The 18,866-nt window shown below is 37.9% G+C and overlaps 1 protein-coding gene across 1 annotated transcript in view; it reads right to left on the minus strand.

Moving 5' to 3' along the window:
* Positions 1-18,866, minus strand: part of itga1 (integrin, alpha 1) — an 89,169-nt gene that overhangs the window by 42,795 nt on the left and 27,508 nt on the right. Inside the window, exons 2-3 of the mRNA XM_017711262.2 lie at positions 8,958-9,078; positions 984-1,096 (exon numbers count right to left, since the gene is read on the minus strand). Coding sequence (XP_017566751.1) covers positions 984-1,096; positions 8,958-9,078 — 234 coding nt within the window. The remainder of the gene's footprint in view (positions 1-983; positions 1,097-8,957; positions 9,079-18,866) is intronic.

The raw sequence follows: 18,866 nt of genomic DNA on the forward strand, positions 1-18,866 counted from the left end.
GCATTACAAGATTGCATCATCAAAGGAAATTCCAACAAGGCGTTTAAGGCAGCTGTTGAACATCAGTTCCTTTTACCTCCCATATAAATGACTTATCATTTCCTCAGATGGCTACTGGTGCTCAAGTTTAGTAGTAGCCTTACTTTTGTAAGATTAAATGCACAGGAGACCAAGAGATCTTGTTTGAAGCATGCATGTATATGTAGTATTATATGTTTTTTGACTATAAATTCAGAAGGCACAGGCACATTCAGAGAACAAAATGTTTTGAGCTTGCACCACAAGTCGTGATAACAGCAGTTTTACACCACTTCAGTTTTCCCACAAAGAATAAATGGCTTAGACCCAGAATTCCTTATTTGGGCATAAGACCGACTGCAAAATGACACACAACCTCAGAGGTCTGTACAGAGGCCTGCAGTAAGAGACGCTGAAATGAGCCGGGCTTTACAGCTCTAGTCCAGCTTATCTAGATCATCATAATGAGAGTCAAAATCATTACTACTCCGTTTACATGGGCATTTCCTGTTTTGATGTGCACTACTTCCTGTCCAGCCATGGTTCAGAGTCAGAGCCAACACACACACACACACACACATCCCTTCTGACAGGTGGGTGAACCTGCTGTCCAGACATGTCTCCCTTGCAAAAAACTGCAAGAATGACATTGGCAACCCTTGAGCTGCACTTAATCCAATTAAACTAGACTAATTATGCTCTCATTGTAATGAAACATTGGTTAGCTTTAAGTACCACAATATGAAATGCAAACAAAAGCTCTGGAAGGCAAACGTAATTTCTTAGACAACATAAGCTCCAGAATGCAAATGAATGTAATTTAACTGCTGTGAACCAACCTCACCAAAATGTTACTGAGGAATCAAAACGAAACAGGGTGGCAGAAAACACACAAATACCCCCTCACACACTTTCTCATACAAACCCACACACAAAGCAGAACACACTGGATAGCCAGTTCTCACCAGGCAAGTCTAATTGTATACACTTTGAAGAACCGCCTGCAACCACAGGGCATTTGTAGACATCTCCAGTCCGTTTGGCTGGCTGACCCTTCAGAGGAGAACCAATCAGAACCCTATGGAGGGAGAGAGAGAGATACAGAGAGAGAGAGAGAGGGAGAGAGAAAAACAGAGAGATTTGATTACGTTAATGTGTTTGTTTAACCATTTCCAAACCTCAGCTCTTGGGAGCCCACTATTCATTGTGGTTATCATCCAACACCTGGTTTATCTAATCAATAGTTCATTCAATTAAATTAGGTGCTGCTGATGGACCTGGACAAATCCATGTGATGGCTGGAGTTCAACAAGAAGTCACGCATCAAACCTGTTTTCTTCAAACCAGCTCAAATCAAACTATGAGAAATTGGGTTACTGAACTGTTATTTATTTGTAATCTTATTTGGAATATTAATTTGTTTATTGTCATTTTTTTGTGTAAAATATTACAATATACATGTATACATATATACAATATACTACAAGCAGAAACACTTGATGAATGGACCTAAAGAAACAAACCCAGAAAAGGGCTGGTTTCCCTGACTTACATGCAAAGTAAAGTTGTTTTTTTTACCATTTTGGAGATAGAAGGTTTTGTTCTGATGGCGGCGACACACACACACACACACACACACACACACACAGATTTTGTCTGTCAATTGGATAAGTTTGTGTGTGAATGTGTGTGTGTGTGAGAGAGAGAGAGAGAGAGAGAGAGAGAGACAGAGAGAGAGAGAGAGAGAGAGAGAGAGAGAGAGAGAGAGAGAGAGAGAGAGGCAGAAACATTTCAAACCGCAAAGCCCAAGACAGAATGAAACAGCAAAAGTAAAGGTGTTGTGAAAGCCGACTCCCACTCAAAACTCAAAACTCTGTAGAACTAATTGGTTCTTTGTTTTCGCAGCACAAAAGAAAAACATGCGACTCTACATGTGTCACATTACGTTAATGGTGTGTCCATTAACAGAAAAGAGCCCCAATTTCCACAATTTGCATTACATCAAAAAGGATTTGTGTACTTAAAGCTTTAGTTGTGGTGCTGATGGATGTATAAGACTGTTCTAACTCTAATCCCTATTCTAATTTATAACAGCATATCCATAATGCTGATGAGATATTTATATAGCCAGGTAAGGCTGGGCAATATGACAATATTTATTGTTCTCATGATAAATCATGTCTCAATATGTCACAGTATTCTTTTGTGAGGACATGGCAGAAATCATCAGTACTTAAAACTGAATTTTGGATTTAGTGCAGCATAGTATGTGAAATGAACTGTATAAGGTTCCGTTTTACAGACAAGCATACCCATTATAGCACACTGATATATTTATACAAGCTACGGTAAAATAAACCCCATTTTCCCACCATTATAAACAAAGTTCCATTCTTGGTCTCAAATAAGTCACTAATAAATAAAATCCAATCCAGTGTTTCTTTGTTGACGAGAATCTGTTGCAACCAACTTGTACGGTTCTATATAGAACCCTTTTCAATATGATTCTATATAGAGCCATATAAAACACACTCTGAAACACCTATCTGAAGAACATGCAAAGAACCCGTTATCATGGTTCTTTGAGTGTTCATGCCTCAATATAGACATTTTTTTTACTAAATAAGCCTTGAAGATCTTTTTAAGTGTGTACTAACTGGAATACAAATCATGCTTAAGTCCAAATACACCCTCAATATCTTCCTTCACACCCGGCCAATGGGCACCCGCAGAAAATCTGAAAATGATCAGCCATCTGAGTTCAGCACTTTCTGAAACACAGCCTCTGATTCACAATAAAGCCCTACAGCTTATTTCCATTATGGTCCTCATGGCCTTAAGAAGCGCTAGATGTTGAGTTTATCCTCTGCAGTCCCATCTTTAGTCCATGTTCAGTCCATGTTTATACATGTTTATATATGTTATATATGTTTATACATGTTTATATATGTTTATACATGTTTATTTATAATGTTTATCATGTTTATAGATAACAGTGTGACATACAATATAAGAAACCACATAATCAAGTCTATTTGAAACACTTTGAGACAAGCAAGTGATGATTCAGGCCTGCAGTTAGCATCATGCTAATTGCTATGCTAAAAAGCTTCCATTACGTACTAGCTACATTAGCTTTATAACTCGAGCACAAAATGAAAGAAGAAAACTTTAGAGACGGAACCGAACCACAAAACTGAGAACTGTTTTTGTCTAAGCTATCGGTTTATTTCCACAAACAACACAGAGTGCTTGATTTCACTTCATGTTTTGTGTAATCTCAGTTTTTTCAACTGTGGTTTCTGTGTTATTTTTGTCTTGGTTTTGTCAAGAATGTATCTGTCAACTTTTAATTTGAGGCCAGCTGAGGAACTGTCTGTTTTCAAGGTGAACAATCTGGTGCTCCAGTAAATATGACTTGCACGTATATCCAACCTATCGAGTCCTCCTTACTTTAAGCTCTGAGTTTACTTCCCACCGGCCAACTCTAAGTGGATGTTGTTTCTCAGAAGGAAAAGTGACCCTTCAGCTGCTGGGGTTAACACTGGGCATCAAACTGAGAACATGTAAACGACTCCAGTCTTTAGCATTCCATCAGTCAAATGAGGCCTGATAAAACAGCGCGGATATCAGCAGGCCAAGCACTCTGCGTAAACATCACACTCTCTAACGCTGGCCTTCGACTCAACCGAGAGAGCTGATTAGAATACAAATGACTTGGAAACAATTAAATTAGTGTGTTTTGACAGCAATTCAATTAATTAAATGAATTTGATTCAATTACCTTCTTAAATTTATTCAGTTATTAATATGCGAGTTTTTCAGTAACTGCTGTAATTATTCCGTCTTTATGTGATATGTATCTCTCTTGGCTTTGGATATACTTATGTATGAGTATATAACGTCGCTTGCACACATTTTCTTAAAGCATTCTTCACAATTCTTTCACTGCTTTATGGACAAGAATTATAGTACATATAATATAATATGTATATCTTTTGAATGAGCTTACAAAGTGTTATAGCACCCGGGGCAGTTTATTTACTGAAAAGATTTGAATTTATGCATGATTATGTATTGATGTATGCATCAAGCATCACTGAAATTTTATTCATTCAATACATTTAAGTGTAGTTACGCATTAATGAATCTATGACGTTCAATCTGCTCTTCTCTTTTAATGACATGATTTCTCAGTGCTTTTGTCATCTTTATTTTCTTAGGTAAACAACATCTAACAAAGTGAAAAAAAAACTGCCATTCCAAACATTTACACATCAAAGTATATTCATTTTTATGAGGTAGATGGAGCCTATTTTACACAGTGACAGAAAACATGGTAGCAGAAAAAGCCCCTATCATATGTAATGTAATGTTTTGTTTATATGCATCAAATATGGCCCTGGGGATGGATTTTGGACACTTGATTTTAATTGGCCGTCAGGCTAATATGTTGCAACTGTTTCTTTTGTGTGACAGTGGCAGCAGAACTGTAAACCCACAATTATTTTACAGCTAGCCTGCAAATTGATTTACTGCATGATGTTTTGTCATGACTGCACAGTCAGAATAAACAGTACAGCTGACAGTGACTACTGTCAATTTAAAGAGCCACAGGATACTTCTTCATCAAGTGCCTCATGTCAAAATACTAACGAATTTAATATTAAAATAATATTCAAATTATGAACCCACAGACAATAAGAAATTTTAAAAGAGAGAAGTAGCTTTTAATCAGAGCAAATTCAGCATTTTTTACAATAAATACTACTTGTCCTATTGTAATGATGGGGAGTGATGTTGAGGTGGATGCATGTGCGGAGACAAGCGAGATTTATTATGGGCAAATCCAAAATCAGGGTCAAGATAGTCCAGGTTCAAAAGGCCAATACGGAGAGCAGGAGGGACAGACATGACAAAATGAACACAGAACACCAAACAGACCAGAAATAAACAAAACTCTTCAAACAATACATACGCTTCAAACAGTACAAACTGCACAAACAAACAAAGACCAGCAAACACAAAGGGCAAACACAGGGTTTAAATACAAAACAGGACAACGAGGGACAGGTGGGAAACAGGTGGAAACAATCGGGGTGGAGCCATGAAACAAGAAGGCAGGACTGAAAACCAAAACAGAAGCACATATACAGGACTGGGAAGTAAACAACACGAGCACATGGACAGTACTGGGAGGGGCCAATCAGGACATCTATATTGTTAAGACCTGGTCTAGGGTCAGGCCAGAACACAAAGTGGGAGTGAGCTCTCTCCCCAGACCTGCTGCTAGACCAAACACAGGATACTGTCTATACCAGCAGGCTGCTCAAGTTTATTTTGTTTTATTTTATTTATTTATTTATTTTTTTTATGTCTGCAAGTTTGCAATAGTCTAATCTATAAAAAGGGTGATGGCTTCAAGCAATATGCCAAAATAATAGACAAAACAGCTAAGGATTGTAGCACTAACTAACCTCAAACAACAGAAACAAAAATACAAATGGCTACTGTAAGTCCCTAACTCACATTGAGTTTCACAGTTTAAGAAAAGAAGAGTAGCGTGCCATGCTGATCTGGGGTACTTCATTAACATTAAGTGACCCTTATTAGTCCCACAATAGGGAAATTTCACCCCCACATTGAACCCATCCGTGAAGTGAACACCACATATACACTAGTGAGCACACACACAACCTAGGGACAGTGAGCACACTTGCCTGGAGCCCCTATCCGCAGAGCCCGGGGAGCAGTTGGGGGTTAGGTGTCTTGCTCAAGGACACCTTAATCACGTACTGTTGGCTTTGGGGATCGAACCGGCGACCTTCCGGTCACAGAACCAGTTCCCTAATCTCCAGCCCATGACTGCCCCATAACATGAATGCTTCCAGGTTATGTTAGAGGGGAGAGAGCTCTGAATGTCTTCCAGGTAGTGGCAAAGAAAGACTTTTACAACCAGGGGTCGTAACATATACATTTTTGTTTTCATATTTTGAATACTGAGTATTTAAAATCATGTATGCATAATATTTCAGCAAGGAATGACCAGCCTTCAAGTATTTTCATGTGGAGATCTGTGATATACATTTTACACAACTCAATGTTATAACATTTTTTGTAACATTGTTTGGTCACAGTTTATTTAGATGTTCCCCTCTGCGATGCTTTACAGATATTTAAATCATTAGCAAGCTTTCTGGTGATGTTCATAACAACAGTATCATTAAGATTTAGGGTTAGGAGTAGGTGTAGGTTTTGCCATGAGGCTAAGGTTAGGGTTAGGTTTAGGGTCAGGGTTAGATTTAATAAACTCTATCATACTTGAACTTCAGTTGCATTTAATGGATATTTAGTTGACTTTTACTTCTAGACAGACTGAACATTTACAAAGTATCTACAATGGACCATCCAAATGAAGTGTTACCTTGTTTGAACACCATTTAATGCTTCAAGGTAATATGACTTACATATATATATATATATGGCACATGTATTTTTTTTTGGCTCAATAAACTGCCCAATTAGTGAGGATAATGGGATCTTTTTGGGTTCACTGGTCAGCTGCAGTAAAGACTTCACTGAGGGTGGCCTGGAGTTTACAGCACACAGGAGAGCGTGTACCTCCTGAGAAACATGACACTTCACATCAGTGTGAAACACTCCTCAGCCTTTTACAGCAGCACACATGAGGCTTTATTAGGGTTCACTGTCCAGCAGGTTGTCTCCAGCTGGCTATTTTGTTGGGAGCAAAAATGTGTGACACGGGATGGTTGTGCAGCAGAAGTGACACTTTTTTTTGGAGTGTAATAATGAACCAAGGTTTCGTTCTGCTGATTAATTCGTCATGTTTGTGTCTCCATCTTATCCAAATATGGGTAGCTGGCAAGCGTGCATGTCCAAGATGGTCAGTAAAATGGATTGGTATGTGGAATTGGAGCTTTCTGTGAACTAACAGAAAAGAAAATAAAGCTCCATGCTGCCTTTATTGATGAAGCAATGCAATAGTTTCTGCGTGAGAACTCAGTTCTAATCAATGGGTGGAAACACCTATTACTGACTTATGCCATCAGAGTAAAAATAAAAGAAGACATTTTGATATTTGATATTTGATATAGATGTTGATATTTGTTCTTATTGTGTATGCTTGTTTAAAATGGTAGCTTCTGAAAAGTGTGCATGTGTTACACAGGGTCTCCTGATGTGTTACAGATAGCTAAGTCGGGTTAAGTGCTACACTATGACATCTCTGCTTCACTTGAGTTCACTTGTCTGAAGAGATCAAGTGAGAATAAGATGTAAACAGAGCTGAAGCACAGCCGGAGTGTAAAACTGAGTAAATGCATTCTTCTGAGGCTTTAAAAAGCACATTTCATCAGCCTGCATATACACTATATTTCCAAAAGTGTTGGCACGTCTGCCTTCACACGCATTTGAAATTGAGTGAAATCCCATTCTTAATCCATAGGGTTTAATATTAGGGTTTAATATGATGTCGGCCCACCCTTTGCAGCTATAACAGCTTCAACTCTTCTGGGAAGTTTTTCCACAAGGTTTAGGAGAGAGTTTATGGGAATTTTTGACCATTCTTCCAGAAGCACATTTGTGAGGTCAGACACTGATGTTGGATGACAAGGCCTGGCTCACAGTATCCACTCTAATTCATCCCAGAGGTGTTGAGGTCAGGAGCTGCCTCGGGTTGAGGCAGGCCAGTCAAGTTCTTCTACACCAAACTCACTCATCCACGTCTTTATGGACCTTGCTTTGTGCACTGGTGTGCAGTGATGTTGGAACAGGAAGGGGCCGTCCCCAAACTGTTCCCACAAAGTTGGGAGCATGAAATTGTCCAAAATCTCTTGGTCTGCTGAAGCATTAAGAGTTCCTTTCACTGGAACTAAGGGGCCGAGATAAACTCCTGAAAAACAAGCCCACACCATAATCCCCCCTCCAAAGCTTTACACTTGGCACAACACAGTCAGACATGTACTGTTCTCCTGGCAACTGCCAAACCGAGACTCGTCCATCAGATTGCAATGTGACGTCACTCCAGAGAACACGTCTCCACTACTCTAGAGTCCAGTGGCAACGTGCTTTACACCACTGCTTTCAACGCTCTGCACGGCATTGCTTCGTGATGTAAGGCTTGGATGCAGCTGCTTAGCCTTGGAAAGCCATTCCATGTTGCTCTCTATGCTGTTCTTGAGCTAATCTGAAGGCCACATGAAGTTTGGAGGTCTGTAGCGATTGACTCTGCAGAAAGTTGGTGACCTCTGCGCACTATGCACTTCAGCCATTTTACATGGCCTACCATTTCATGGCTGAGTTGCTGTCATTCTGTCAATTGCTTCCACTTTGTTATAATACCACTGACAGTTGACTGTGGAATATTTAGTAGTGAGGAAATTTCACAACATCCTATCACAGTACCATGCTGGAATTCACTGAGCTCCTGAGAGCGACCCATTCTTTCACAAATGTTTGTAGAAGCAGTCTGCATGCTTAGGTGTTTGGTTTTATACACCTGTAGCTACGGAAGTGATTGGGACACCTGAATTCAATGATTTGGATGGGTGAGTGAATACTTTTGGCTTTAGTGCAAGTATTTAGAATACTTTAGTGCATTACTGGGATGCTTTTGTTAACCCAGCATTTATAGCCAGCATTTATAGCCAGTGATAACAAAAGCATGTTGTAATTTTTACATTAATTCTGATATCTGTGCAAAGTGTAGATTCTAAACTTTCAATACCCTACAGTCATTAATACAGAAAAATGATTAAGTATTCTTCTTGAACATCAGCATATAACCCCATAATTCAAGTTTTTCAGTTTTCACCTGACTTTCCATGATGTAATATAGCAAATCTCACAAGAGTGATTTCAGTATTCAAATACTGTCACCTGCAAGAGTAACTCAAGCACAGTCTCACACAATAACTCACCATTTTCCTTCACTGTTCTCAAACTGTTGCACGGTGTAGCCAAACATGTCCTCCACAGGGCCACTGAATGACATCCCATTCTTCTCATCCACATTAAAGAATGACAAACATGGCAGTAGCACTGCAAAAGAAAATAAAGGAAAATAATTACAGTCTCATTAAAGAAACACTATGTAGGATTTGGGGATTTGGAGCCCTCACTGATGAAAATGTATAATTGCATGCAATGTGCAGAAGAACATTTTGTAACATTGGTTGTGCTGGACCTCCACAAATGAATCTGAATTCGATTGAATGAGAATTCAAAGAGAAACGCACTCTAAACTTTGTGAAAGATGCGTCTTCTGATGATGTGAGTGAATTATTTACTGTTGTCATCATATCACATCAGTATGATGTTGATTTTGAGGTCTTTGAAACCAAAACATTAAGACCTTTTTTTGAGCCTGTGTGACGTTAATACGTAAAGATGTACAATGTGGTGTGAAAAACCCCTGACTCGATGCCTCTGACTTTTAAATGATTATTTAAGGCTTTACAGGGCGACTCACAGCAGCACACGGTCACCATATGTTAGTTTGTTCTTATTTGCTCCACAATCAGTTAAGCTACTTCTTTCATAACAAAAATATTACAAAGTGTAGCTTTAATAAAATGACTGTTCACTTTATGCTAGCATTGAAAACATTAAAAGGTAATTAATGTTTTAAAGGAAACATAGAGGTCATTTGGGTTAGAGGAGGCAAAATGATGATATTTATCATTATGGTCATATCACACTATATCTTTCTAAACACATTGTGGATAAAATTAACACTTCAAGAGCAAATGAGCAAATGCATGTTACAGTGCAAAGACAGCACACAGTAATTAGTCCAATGTAGTGCTTTAATAAAAGTTTCACACACGGCATTTAGTTTTTGATACTACTTTAAATGTGACACTATTGCAGCATTCTGTTTGTTACATCTCATCAAACCTGAAAAAAAATGATTATATATAAATATTGTAATGTATATCATGTATGAAGAAAATCTCCTGAAGTATGAGAGCATATTTAATTTAGGATGAGACATAAATGCAAGGATATCAAACACAAATGTATAAAATCAACTCATGATTTTTAAAAAGCCAGAACAAAAACAAAATAAATAGATATAAAAACTGCAATTATTTTTTTAAAATATGCTGCACTTACTGCACTCTCAGAAATCAAGGTACTAAACTGGGGCGGTACCCCTTTCGTCACTGGGGTGGTACCCTCAAGTCTACATCACAGTACCTTTAGTCAGGGAACATAATGGTACCACACACCCCGTCTCGTCTTCAGGCTTTTTAGTTTATTGCTGTTTTAAAACACTATGTTATGAAAAGGTACAAATATGTACTTTTTCACAGGGAAAACGTATTTAAGGTACACATTTGTACCTAAAAACTACTGCTGTACCTTTGAGAGAACATGTGAATTGTTTATACCCTGGTGAGTGAAAAATGTACCTGCACAGCCCCTTTATTTCAAACAGTGTGGAATATGAAGATACAACATAAAGATGCAGGAGTAGAGACCAAAGATGGTGTAAGAGCAGCACAACAGTTATGCACAATTCAAAAATACGGCAAGAATATGATTAGTCACTTGTATAAAGTTGTCAGAGATGCAGAAATGTCTGATTCAAAGATTCAAGTGGAGCATTTTGTTCCACAGGAACAACAATTCTCTGTTTTGCTCCATTTGTGTATGGGAGTAAAATATGTGATCTCAGTAAAAGAGCACTAAGTGCATGGGAGGAATTTTATAAGGCTGCTGTAGTCCTCTTGGACAATGACTCCTTCACTCATTACTGCATATGAAGGGGACACTAAATATAGTGTTAAAACAGCTCTTTGTGCACAGGCCACAGAGAGCCTCTTCATACATGCAATGGAATTTCCATCCTAATTCATTCAATCCCTCAATTTCTAAAGCAGCGCTGAAGATTTAACAAACCTCTGACATGCTGAGTTGAGCCAGGGCGTCCGCAAAATAGGCCAAACTCAAAGACTGTACAAGGAGCATTTGTCCACCCATTTTTTTCACTTTCTATTGACCATAGTGAATATTTAAGCGCTAAAGAGGAAATTAATGCAAGTACGGTAAAAGCCTGAGGACCCGCTGTGTAAAGTCTAGTGAGACAGATGGATTTCAGGGTATTTATTGAGAATCAACACGTGTGTGACGTATCATAGCAGACACAAAGAAGAGGATGAGAGGCTTATGGGTATGATTCAAATAAACAGCCCTAAAGCAATCAATGGAGTTTAAAAAAAACATCCTGTTTACACAACTTCCCCCTTTTTCCTAATGTATTAGATCAGGCAAGACCTGTCTGATATCTAAAGATGATTTCTCTGCTAGTGAAAAAACACAGATGAAGATCACAGCCATTCTTGCTTTAGCCATGTGGCTAGATTTAGTTTGGCCAAGTTTTAGATTCAGAACAAATGTTCAGTTGTTTAATGTTCAGGGGAAAAACACATGAACCCTTTTTTACAGTAGCCATAAGATTTTTTGGAGGTCCCTTTGTTGAACTATGCTTTTTTTTCAATTGCACTGAAAAAGTGTATACACCAAAAACAAACTGGATTTTCATGTTTGTACAATCTTAAAAAAGATGGATCTTCAAGAGTTCTTTAGTAAAAACGATGGTTTCGCACAGAACCATGAACAAAGAACCCTCCATGATTAAATGGTTCTTTGCATGGTGAAATGGCTCTTCAGATTGATGGAGAATGTGCTGTAGAGAATGTGCTTTCTGAAAATGTTCTATATAGCACCAAAAAAGGTTCTTCTACTGTTATGATGTCAAGTGTGTAACAATGTAAGAACCCTTTTGGTGCAACATAGCCCCCTTTTCAAAAATGTTCTATAGAGAAACATACAAAACACATTCTCCAGCAGTCTGAAGAACATTTATTTCTGATGTAAAGAGGCCCTTAATCATGCAAAGGGTTCGTTGCGTGTTCATGGATCTATGTAGAACCATTTTCTTTACAAAAGAACCCTTGAAGAACCACCTTTTTATATGTGTAGGTGAGCAAGCAAGTCAACAATTAATACAAATGTTTTTGCCATGTTTAAATGCGATCTTTGGGGAGAGGTGTGAATTGTTTTAACAGCAGGGGTTTCTCGGCCCTCCCCTTTCAGCCATCATTGCTCACTAGCAGCTCAACACAGAGACAAATTGCTTCATACACAGTTCATCTGATAAAATTAAAAGGGGAAAAAATTTTATGTTATCTATAAGTTAATGTCCTCTAGGAATGCCTGCAGGCTAAAATCATTCAATACCGATCCAGTCATTTCAAAATGTATAGTTTCAGTATCTATGAAAAATTTAAAGCAAAAGCGAAGGTTAATTATCAATCATCACTAGTTATCAGTAGTCAGATTAGAAGTTGCATCCCTAGACAAAACTTTGTACAGAAGAGGAAGAAACATGGAAAACCTGCTTCAGTAGCAGCAGAAGAAGGACAACAAAAACAAATCAACATAATGACATGACGAAAACAAGAGAGGATAAACAATGATAAAAGCTAATGAGCAAGAAGATGATTTGATGTCTAAGACGTGACTGCACGTAGGTTTGTTTCTCTGGGATTTTGAAGCTTGATAAACACAGTGAGTTATCTCCCCTATAAACACAGACACAGGCGGCCCAAGGCAGACTGAGACTTCCTCCCAGACTTCATGAACACATACACACCACACCATCTGAACATGAAACATTAATCTCCTCTTAATGAAGAGCACAGCTCTGACCCGCACTTCAGGCAGCGTGAGGCGAAGGACAGAGGACACAATGAGTTCACACAGTGAACACACACTTTCCAACGTCACTAAAGGAACTGCTTAGCAAACGAGCAACTTTACACAGTTTTAAAAGATCGTAGATCAATCAAGGCAAGTTTGCAGTCTGAATTTTTGCGCTAAAGACTTTGAATTGAACAGTAGCTGCTAATACTGTTTTTATCAATGCAAGATATTTTGGCCATTTTATATATAACAGTATGTCATACTGTGCCAGCAAAATTCAGCGCGACCCTCGTAGCCTCTTACACTCCTTGCCGCCAATGGTGGTTCCAAAATGCACTTCATCATATTCTTCATAACTTTCAGATTTCATAAGCTACATTCAAAATGTGGGTGAGATATGAGAGCTGTAACTGTCTTCTTTCCAGTCAAATAGATGGGTCATAAATGTCACATAAATGTCATTTTAAACCCTTATAATAAAAGAAGCCGAACTCAATGTTTTTGTCTACTGATAGTCGACCCATTTTCCACAAATCTGGGCTAAAAACTATAAACAGATGGTGTCTCTTCAGTGATAAACCCTGTAAAATTTTTTATAAAATAATACAAAAAGCGTCCAAGATGTTTGGCTTTCAGCAGTCAATTGTAAGCATATACCAATATGTGTGATCATAAAACACATTGTCTGTTGAGGGGAACTTTTACAAAAAATAAATATATAAATAAAATATAAATTTGCATTTATTTCATGCAGTTACTGAATAATTTGCCTTATGATTTGGTCATGTAAATTCAGAATAAACCCTGGAGAATAAGAGGTTATAAAACGGTTCTTGAAGGGTTCTTTGGTAAAGAAAATTGTTTTATATAGAACCATGAACACTCAAAGAACCCTCTGCAAGATTAAATGGTTCTTTGATCATAAAATGCTTCTTCAGATAGACAACGATTGCGTTGTTAGATGGTTCTATATAGAGCCTTTTTGGAAAGGGTTTTATATAGCATCAAAAAGAGTTCTTTTAATGTATCAAGTTTGATGTTATAACAAAATAAGAACACTTTTTAGTGCTATATAACACACTTTTCAAAAAGGTTCTACATAGAACACATTCTCCACCAGTCTTAAGAACCATTTCAGTATGGTTCTATATAGATGAGACCTTTCTAGATGGAAAATGTATTGAATGTAGTTCTATGCAGAACCCTTTTGATATTCTATACAGCACCAAAAGGGTTCTTCTGTTGTTATGATATCAAGCTTGCTACAATAAAAGAGCCCTTTTTGGTGCTATGGTTCTATATAGAAGCATCTACAACACATTCTCTGTCAGTATGAAGAACCGTTTCACTATGCAGCCGTTTAATCATGCAAAGGGGTTGAGCGGTCATGGTTCTGTGTTGAACCACCTTCTTTATTAAAGAACCCTTAAAGAACCATCTTTGTATAACCATCTTTGAGTGTAAGACTAAAGAAGCTAACTAAACATGTCCTGGCGGATAGACTATATTTGGGGAAAGAGGAAAACTGTGTGAATTAGATTTTTTACTAAACTGTTACTTCAAGCGATTTCCATTCAGGCCTTCAAAGCACTTTGGTCCAGTTGTAGTGGGAAAAATCTCTTGGACATGAAAAGCTGGACTGTTTTCCACCAACTGCTGGAACATTCTTCATTCAGTAGGAATTATTCCTTTAATTCATTATGCACACATGCAAGGGAGACACCGTCTCATGGGAATAATGACAGAACAAGGAAAAGAAACTCTAATCCAGACCACACCACTGCGCCACTAATTGGGCTTTGGTTTATTTTTGCTTTGATTCCCGACAGCGGTGGATGATAATTTCTCATCCAGAGAGGAACTGCCGAGTCATACACTGGAAGAGCAGCCAGGTAACCCACCCCTGCTCGCCGTGGAAAAACATCAATCTGAAACCCAGTTAACTCCACTGCCTCATAAACATGGGGGAAAAAAAACTAGTTTAACTGATTCAAGGTGGCTGGCGGCCAAGAAACCCTTTTACATTGATCAGAAAAATGGGGAGGATGTCCAGACAGTCATGTTGATCGAGGCAATTTGAAAACTGCAGATACAAGCCACTTAACTACAGACAGACTCGTCAGCATTACGATGAACCAGGATAAGCTATAAACAAGCTGTAACATTAAAATACACACAACTGAAACCATTTCTCCCATCACTGTTTAGCACTACTCACATTCTATGACAGTAAAGAACCATTTTAAAGTGTAAAAATGTCCATATGATGTACAGGTTCCAAACATATTAAAGGCTTTTCCTAGAACCTGTCAAGTCAAGACACATTTAGGAACATTAAGAATAGTGGTATAAAAATATCAGGACGCTTGAGTGTTGCGACATTATTTTATCTTAACCTGCGATGCTCTATCGATTCTCAAAAATACAGTATTGATTTTACATAATTAATAAAATCATATTACATTGAATCGCAAGCCCTGTATCACACTTTCAGAAATAAAGGTAGTAAACTGTCACTGGGGTGGGATACTCAATGGACCTGCACAGAACCTTTGTCTTACAGTACGATACATACTGTATCACGAGGTTCTTGCCAATACACCGCCCTAAGAAGGACCTTAAGCACGTCAGGGAATTCTTAAGAGTTTATGTCGTGAACTGTGGTCCAGTAAAACTGCGCCTGTCTTACACTGTGGCACTGAGGCCTTGGAGCAACTTTATTTCACTTCTCTACATATGTACATGGATCAAACAACAAAGGACTTCTTGACTGAAATCATAGTCAAACTCTACGAAATGAAACCGTGACGAGACTTAACCAGCCTGCCCTGTTTAAACCCAATAAAACCAGCCTTAAATCAACTCTGACCTGAAAACGACTTCATTCCAATCTTCAGATTCATACCCACTCAAAAAATAAATATATATATTCAGCTTTTGACTTAGTTTGAAAATGTATATTTTACTTTACGTTGTGTGTAAATATGATGAATGGACCAAAAGAAATGGCCCAAAATTGCTTGGAAAAATACTATACTACTTCACCTGTAAAGTTATCATTTTGGAGATACGAGTGTTCGGACAACAGCGTTTTTACATGTATATATATATATATATATATATATATATATATATATATATATATATATATATATATATATATATATATATATATAGATAGATATATATATATAGATATATATATATATATATATATATATATTATATATTATATATTATATATTAGAAAATCAGAATCAGAAAAACAGGCCTAATTACAAATGACCATGTTGAAATGTATGTGGAATAAACTAATTAAAAAAGCCATTTCCACCAGTCCACTGTGACAAACATCCGAATGGCCCAAACATCCAGATTAGGGCTTTTGTTTGTGACTGGAGACACAAGAAAATAGTAAATGACTTCTAGATTGCAGCTTCTGTTTGAACGGGAATATTGCTCAACATACTACACTAGAAACAGGACCTCTTTAATAACAGTATTCACTGGTAATGAATCATTCTTGCTAAATTAGGATTTCTTTTTTTCTGTTGACCGTTTTCTCAGTATCTTTATGGCAATGCAGTTCATCAGCCCAATGTCTGAATTGATGTTTGAAACACATGCTGGATCTTTACAAGCTCTTTGAAGCCCCTGGCTTTGCGTTAGTTCATGGCCAAGATTGAGTCTAAACGCTGATGTGATTTTTCCCCTCCCACGGTTTCTCACGCCAACTCAGACTCCAAATCCATCACGCACACTGAGCTAAAGTTATACACTCAGTGTTTGGGAGTATTTCACCAATGGGGTGTAATTATGTCTATTCAATGCTGATTGTTTGCAAACTTTGCAAAGAATGTGACTCCATTATATGGCATAATGAATATGATGCAATCATCACAGATTTGCATTGCAACAAAAAACACATTGTCAGCCAGTGAATCAGCTTCTGCCTCTTGCTGTTTCTTCTGCAGTTTTGTGGGAAAAAGGCATTTCACTCATGACTAGAATCCAAATGTCCCCACAATGACAAAATATTCATGTTTTCAACATCCTTGGGAGATCTGATGCAGACAAAAAACTAAACACACACACACACACACACACACACACACACACACACACACACACACACACACACACTGCAATGACGAAGCAGCTCTCAGGCTAATCAAATTAAGCGAAAGCAAAGTTAATATCTAAAATGCGTGCCCTTCCTCTTTGCTTCTGCTCACACCATCCCTCCCACTCTCCTCCTGCCCTTTCCCTCTTGTTTTCTCTCTTAAAATTAATTAAAGTCCTAACATTTACTACTCCCCTGCCAATATAATTCTTATGAGCTGATTCCATAACGATTCTGATTGATGTGATGCAATTCGATCACTTGTGGGCTTGTGCAGCATGAGCACCGAGCGACCTCTGACAAAAAAAAAAAAAAGTCCAGACTGACTGAACAACATACAAATGGTACACTGCTAAAAACAAATCCATGCACAACCCACAGAAAAAGAGCCAGTACAGAAACAGAAGTGTTACAGACACTGAGTGAATTAGTGCTGGGGACAAGGCAGAAATAAAAAAAGAATAAAACGTTGAGTGATTAGTGAGAAACACACATCATCACACATACAGTACCAATGCTGCAGTGGACAATTGTGAGAGTTGGGAGAATTCCCGTAGAGCTTTAGGCCTGTTACTGTGAGGTATAATGTATAAGCTCATAAATGTTACATGCAAGTGTATATCTGCAGTAATTTAGTAATCTATAGTAATTCTCACACAGTGGATAGAGATTAGATAGCTTTGAAGTTAGCATGATTTCCTGTTCCAATTTAAATGATATAGAATTTAGCATGTACTAGGCACTAGCATGCAACTACTGCATTATTTAAGGTGGAATGGAAATTTAAATAAGAAGTGAACATCAGCCTTGAGAGATCAGTGAATCCAATTCAGTGTAACTGAGTGAATCTGGCCACAATACCACCCAATCTGGTGCTGGCTGACAAAACAGGCAGGGCTCTGCAGAGTTTATACCATTTGCTTCAAGCCTTCAATCTGTTATCACATGCCAGTGTTTACATTTAAAAGTATATCTGTCCCTTGAACAATGTAGTTTTCTACCCATCTGAAGCCAAAAACAGGTGAATTACACTACATTGCTCTCTTACTACACAAGCTTGCATGGGTCTTGTGATGTCAAAGCTAACATCTAACGCTACGTCAGTGTATCGAGTCACCACAGGTAAGACATAAATAATTGTCCATATATTTCATGCCTGCTGAGGTAAGAGGCTTTTGCCTACAATGAGTAGATTTGGGTTTTTAAGTATGCTATTGCTTTTGCTCATCTTTGCACATCAGTCATTTGCTTTAAAACAACTGATGTGCAAAGAAATTTGTTTAAATATGGTGTTCTTTTGCTGCTGTGAGTCTCCATGTAAAGCTTGAATGACTAATTCAAAAGTCAGACTTTAGCACTTTGTGTGTGTGTGTGTGTGTGTGTATGTGTGTGGTGTGGTGTGGTGTGGGCTGGTCTGTATGATGTAACTTCCAGTCTTAAAACATGTCCCCCTCCTTCCCTGTAGATACAATAAATAATTTTCACACTTCTCCTTCACCCTTATCCACAATAAGCAGCAGAACTAACACCATATTTAAGGTCCACTATGGAAGTGGTGGTCTCCAACAGCACAAGAACATTGCTATCTATGAATAACTAAGACACAGTGCCTGTCTTTAATTACTGACAATACGTCTTAGGTATGGCAGTAATCATGGGCTTATATAATAACATGCCTTCAATCCCTCCTTGCAAGTTCCTACTTGTGATTTCAGACGCCATAAACATGATTTGTGTTCAAGTGGTTTTGGTCAGAAACAAGACAAATGCACTAGAAACAATGCTTTGTCGTTTTTGAACATTCTTTGAATGTTCAGTCACTCATCACTGTATATTGTGATTATTTCATGATTTTTTTTTACTTTTTATGGAATAACAATGAATGTATGATAACACAACACTGTACTATAACATAACACAACATAACACAAGTACTTTCTGGTCACCAAATTACCACCACGAGTCTTTAGCACCAATCCCGAGGCACCCTCTT

Source organism: Pygocentrus nattereri, chromosome 18, assembly GCF_015220715.1.
Source record: "Pygocentrus nattereri isolate fPygNat1 chromosome 18, fPygNat1.pri, whole genome shotgun sequence".
Classification (NCBI taxonomy): Eukaryota; Metazoa; Chordata; class Actinopteri; order Characiformes; family Serrasalmidae; genus Pygocentrus; species Pygocentrus nattereri.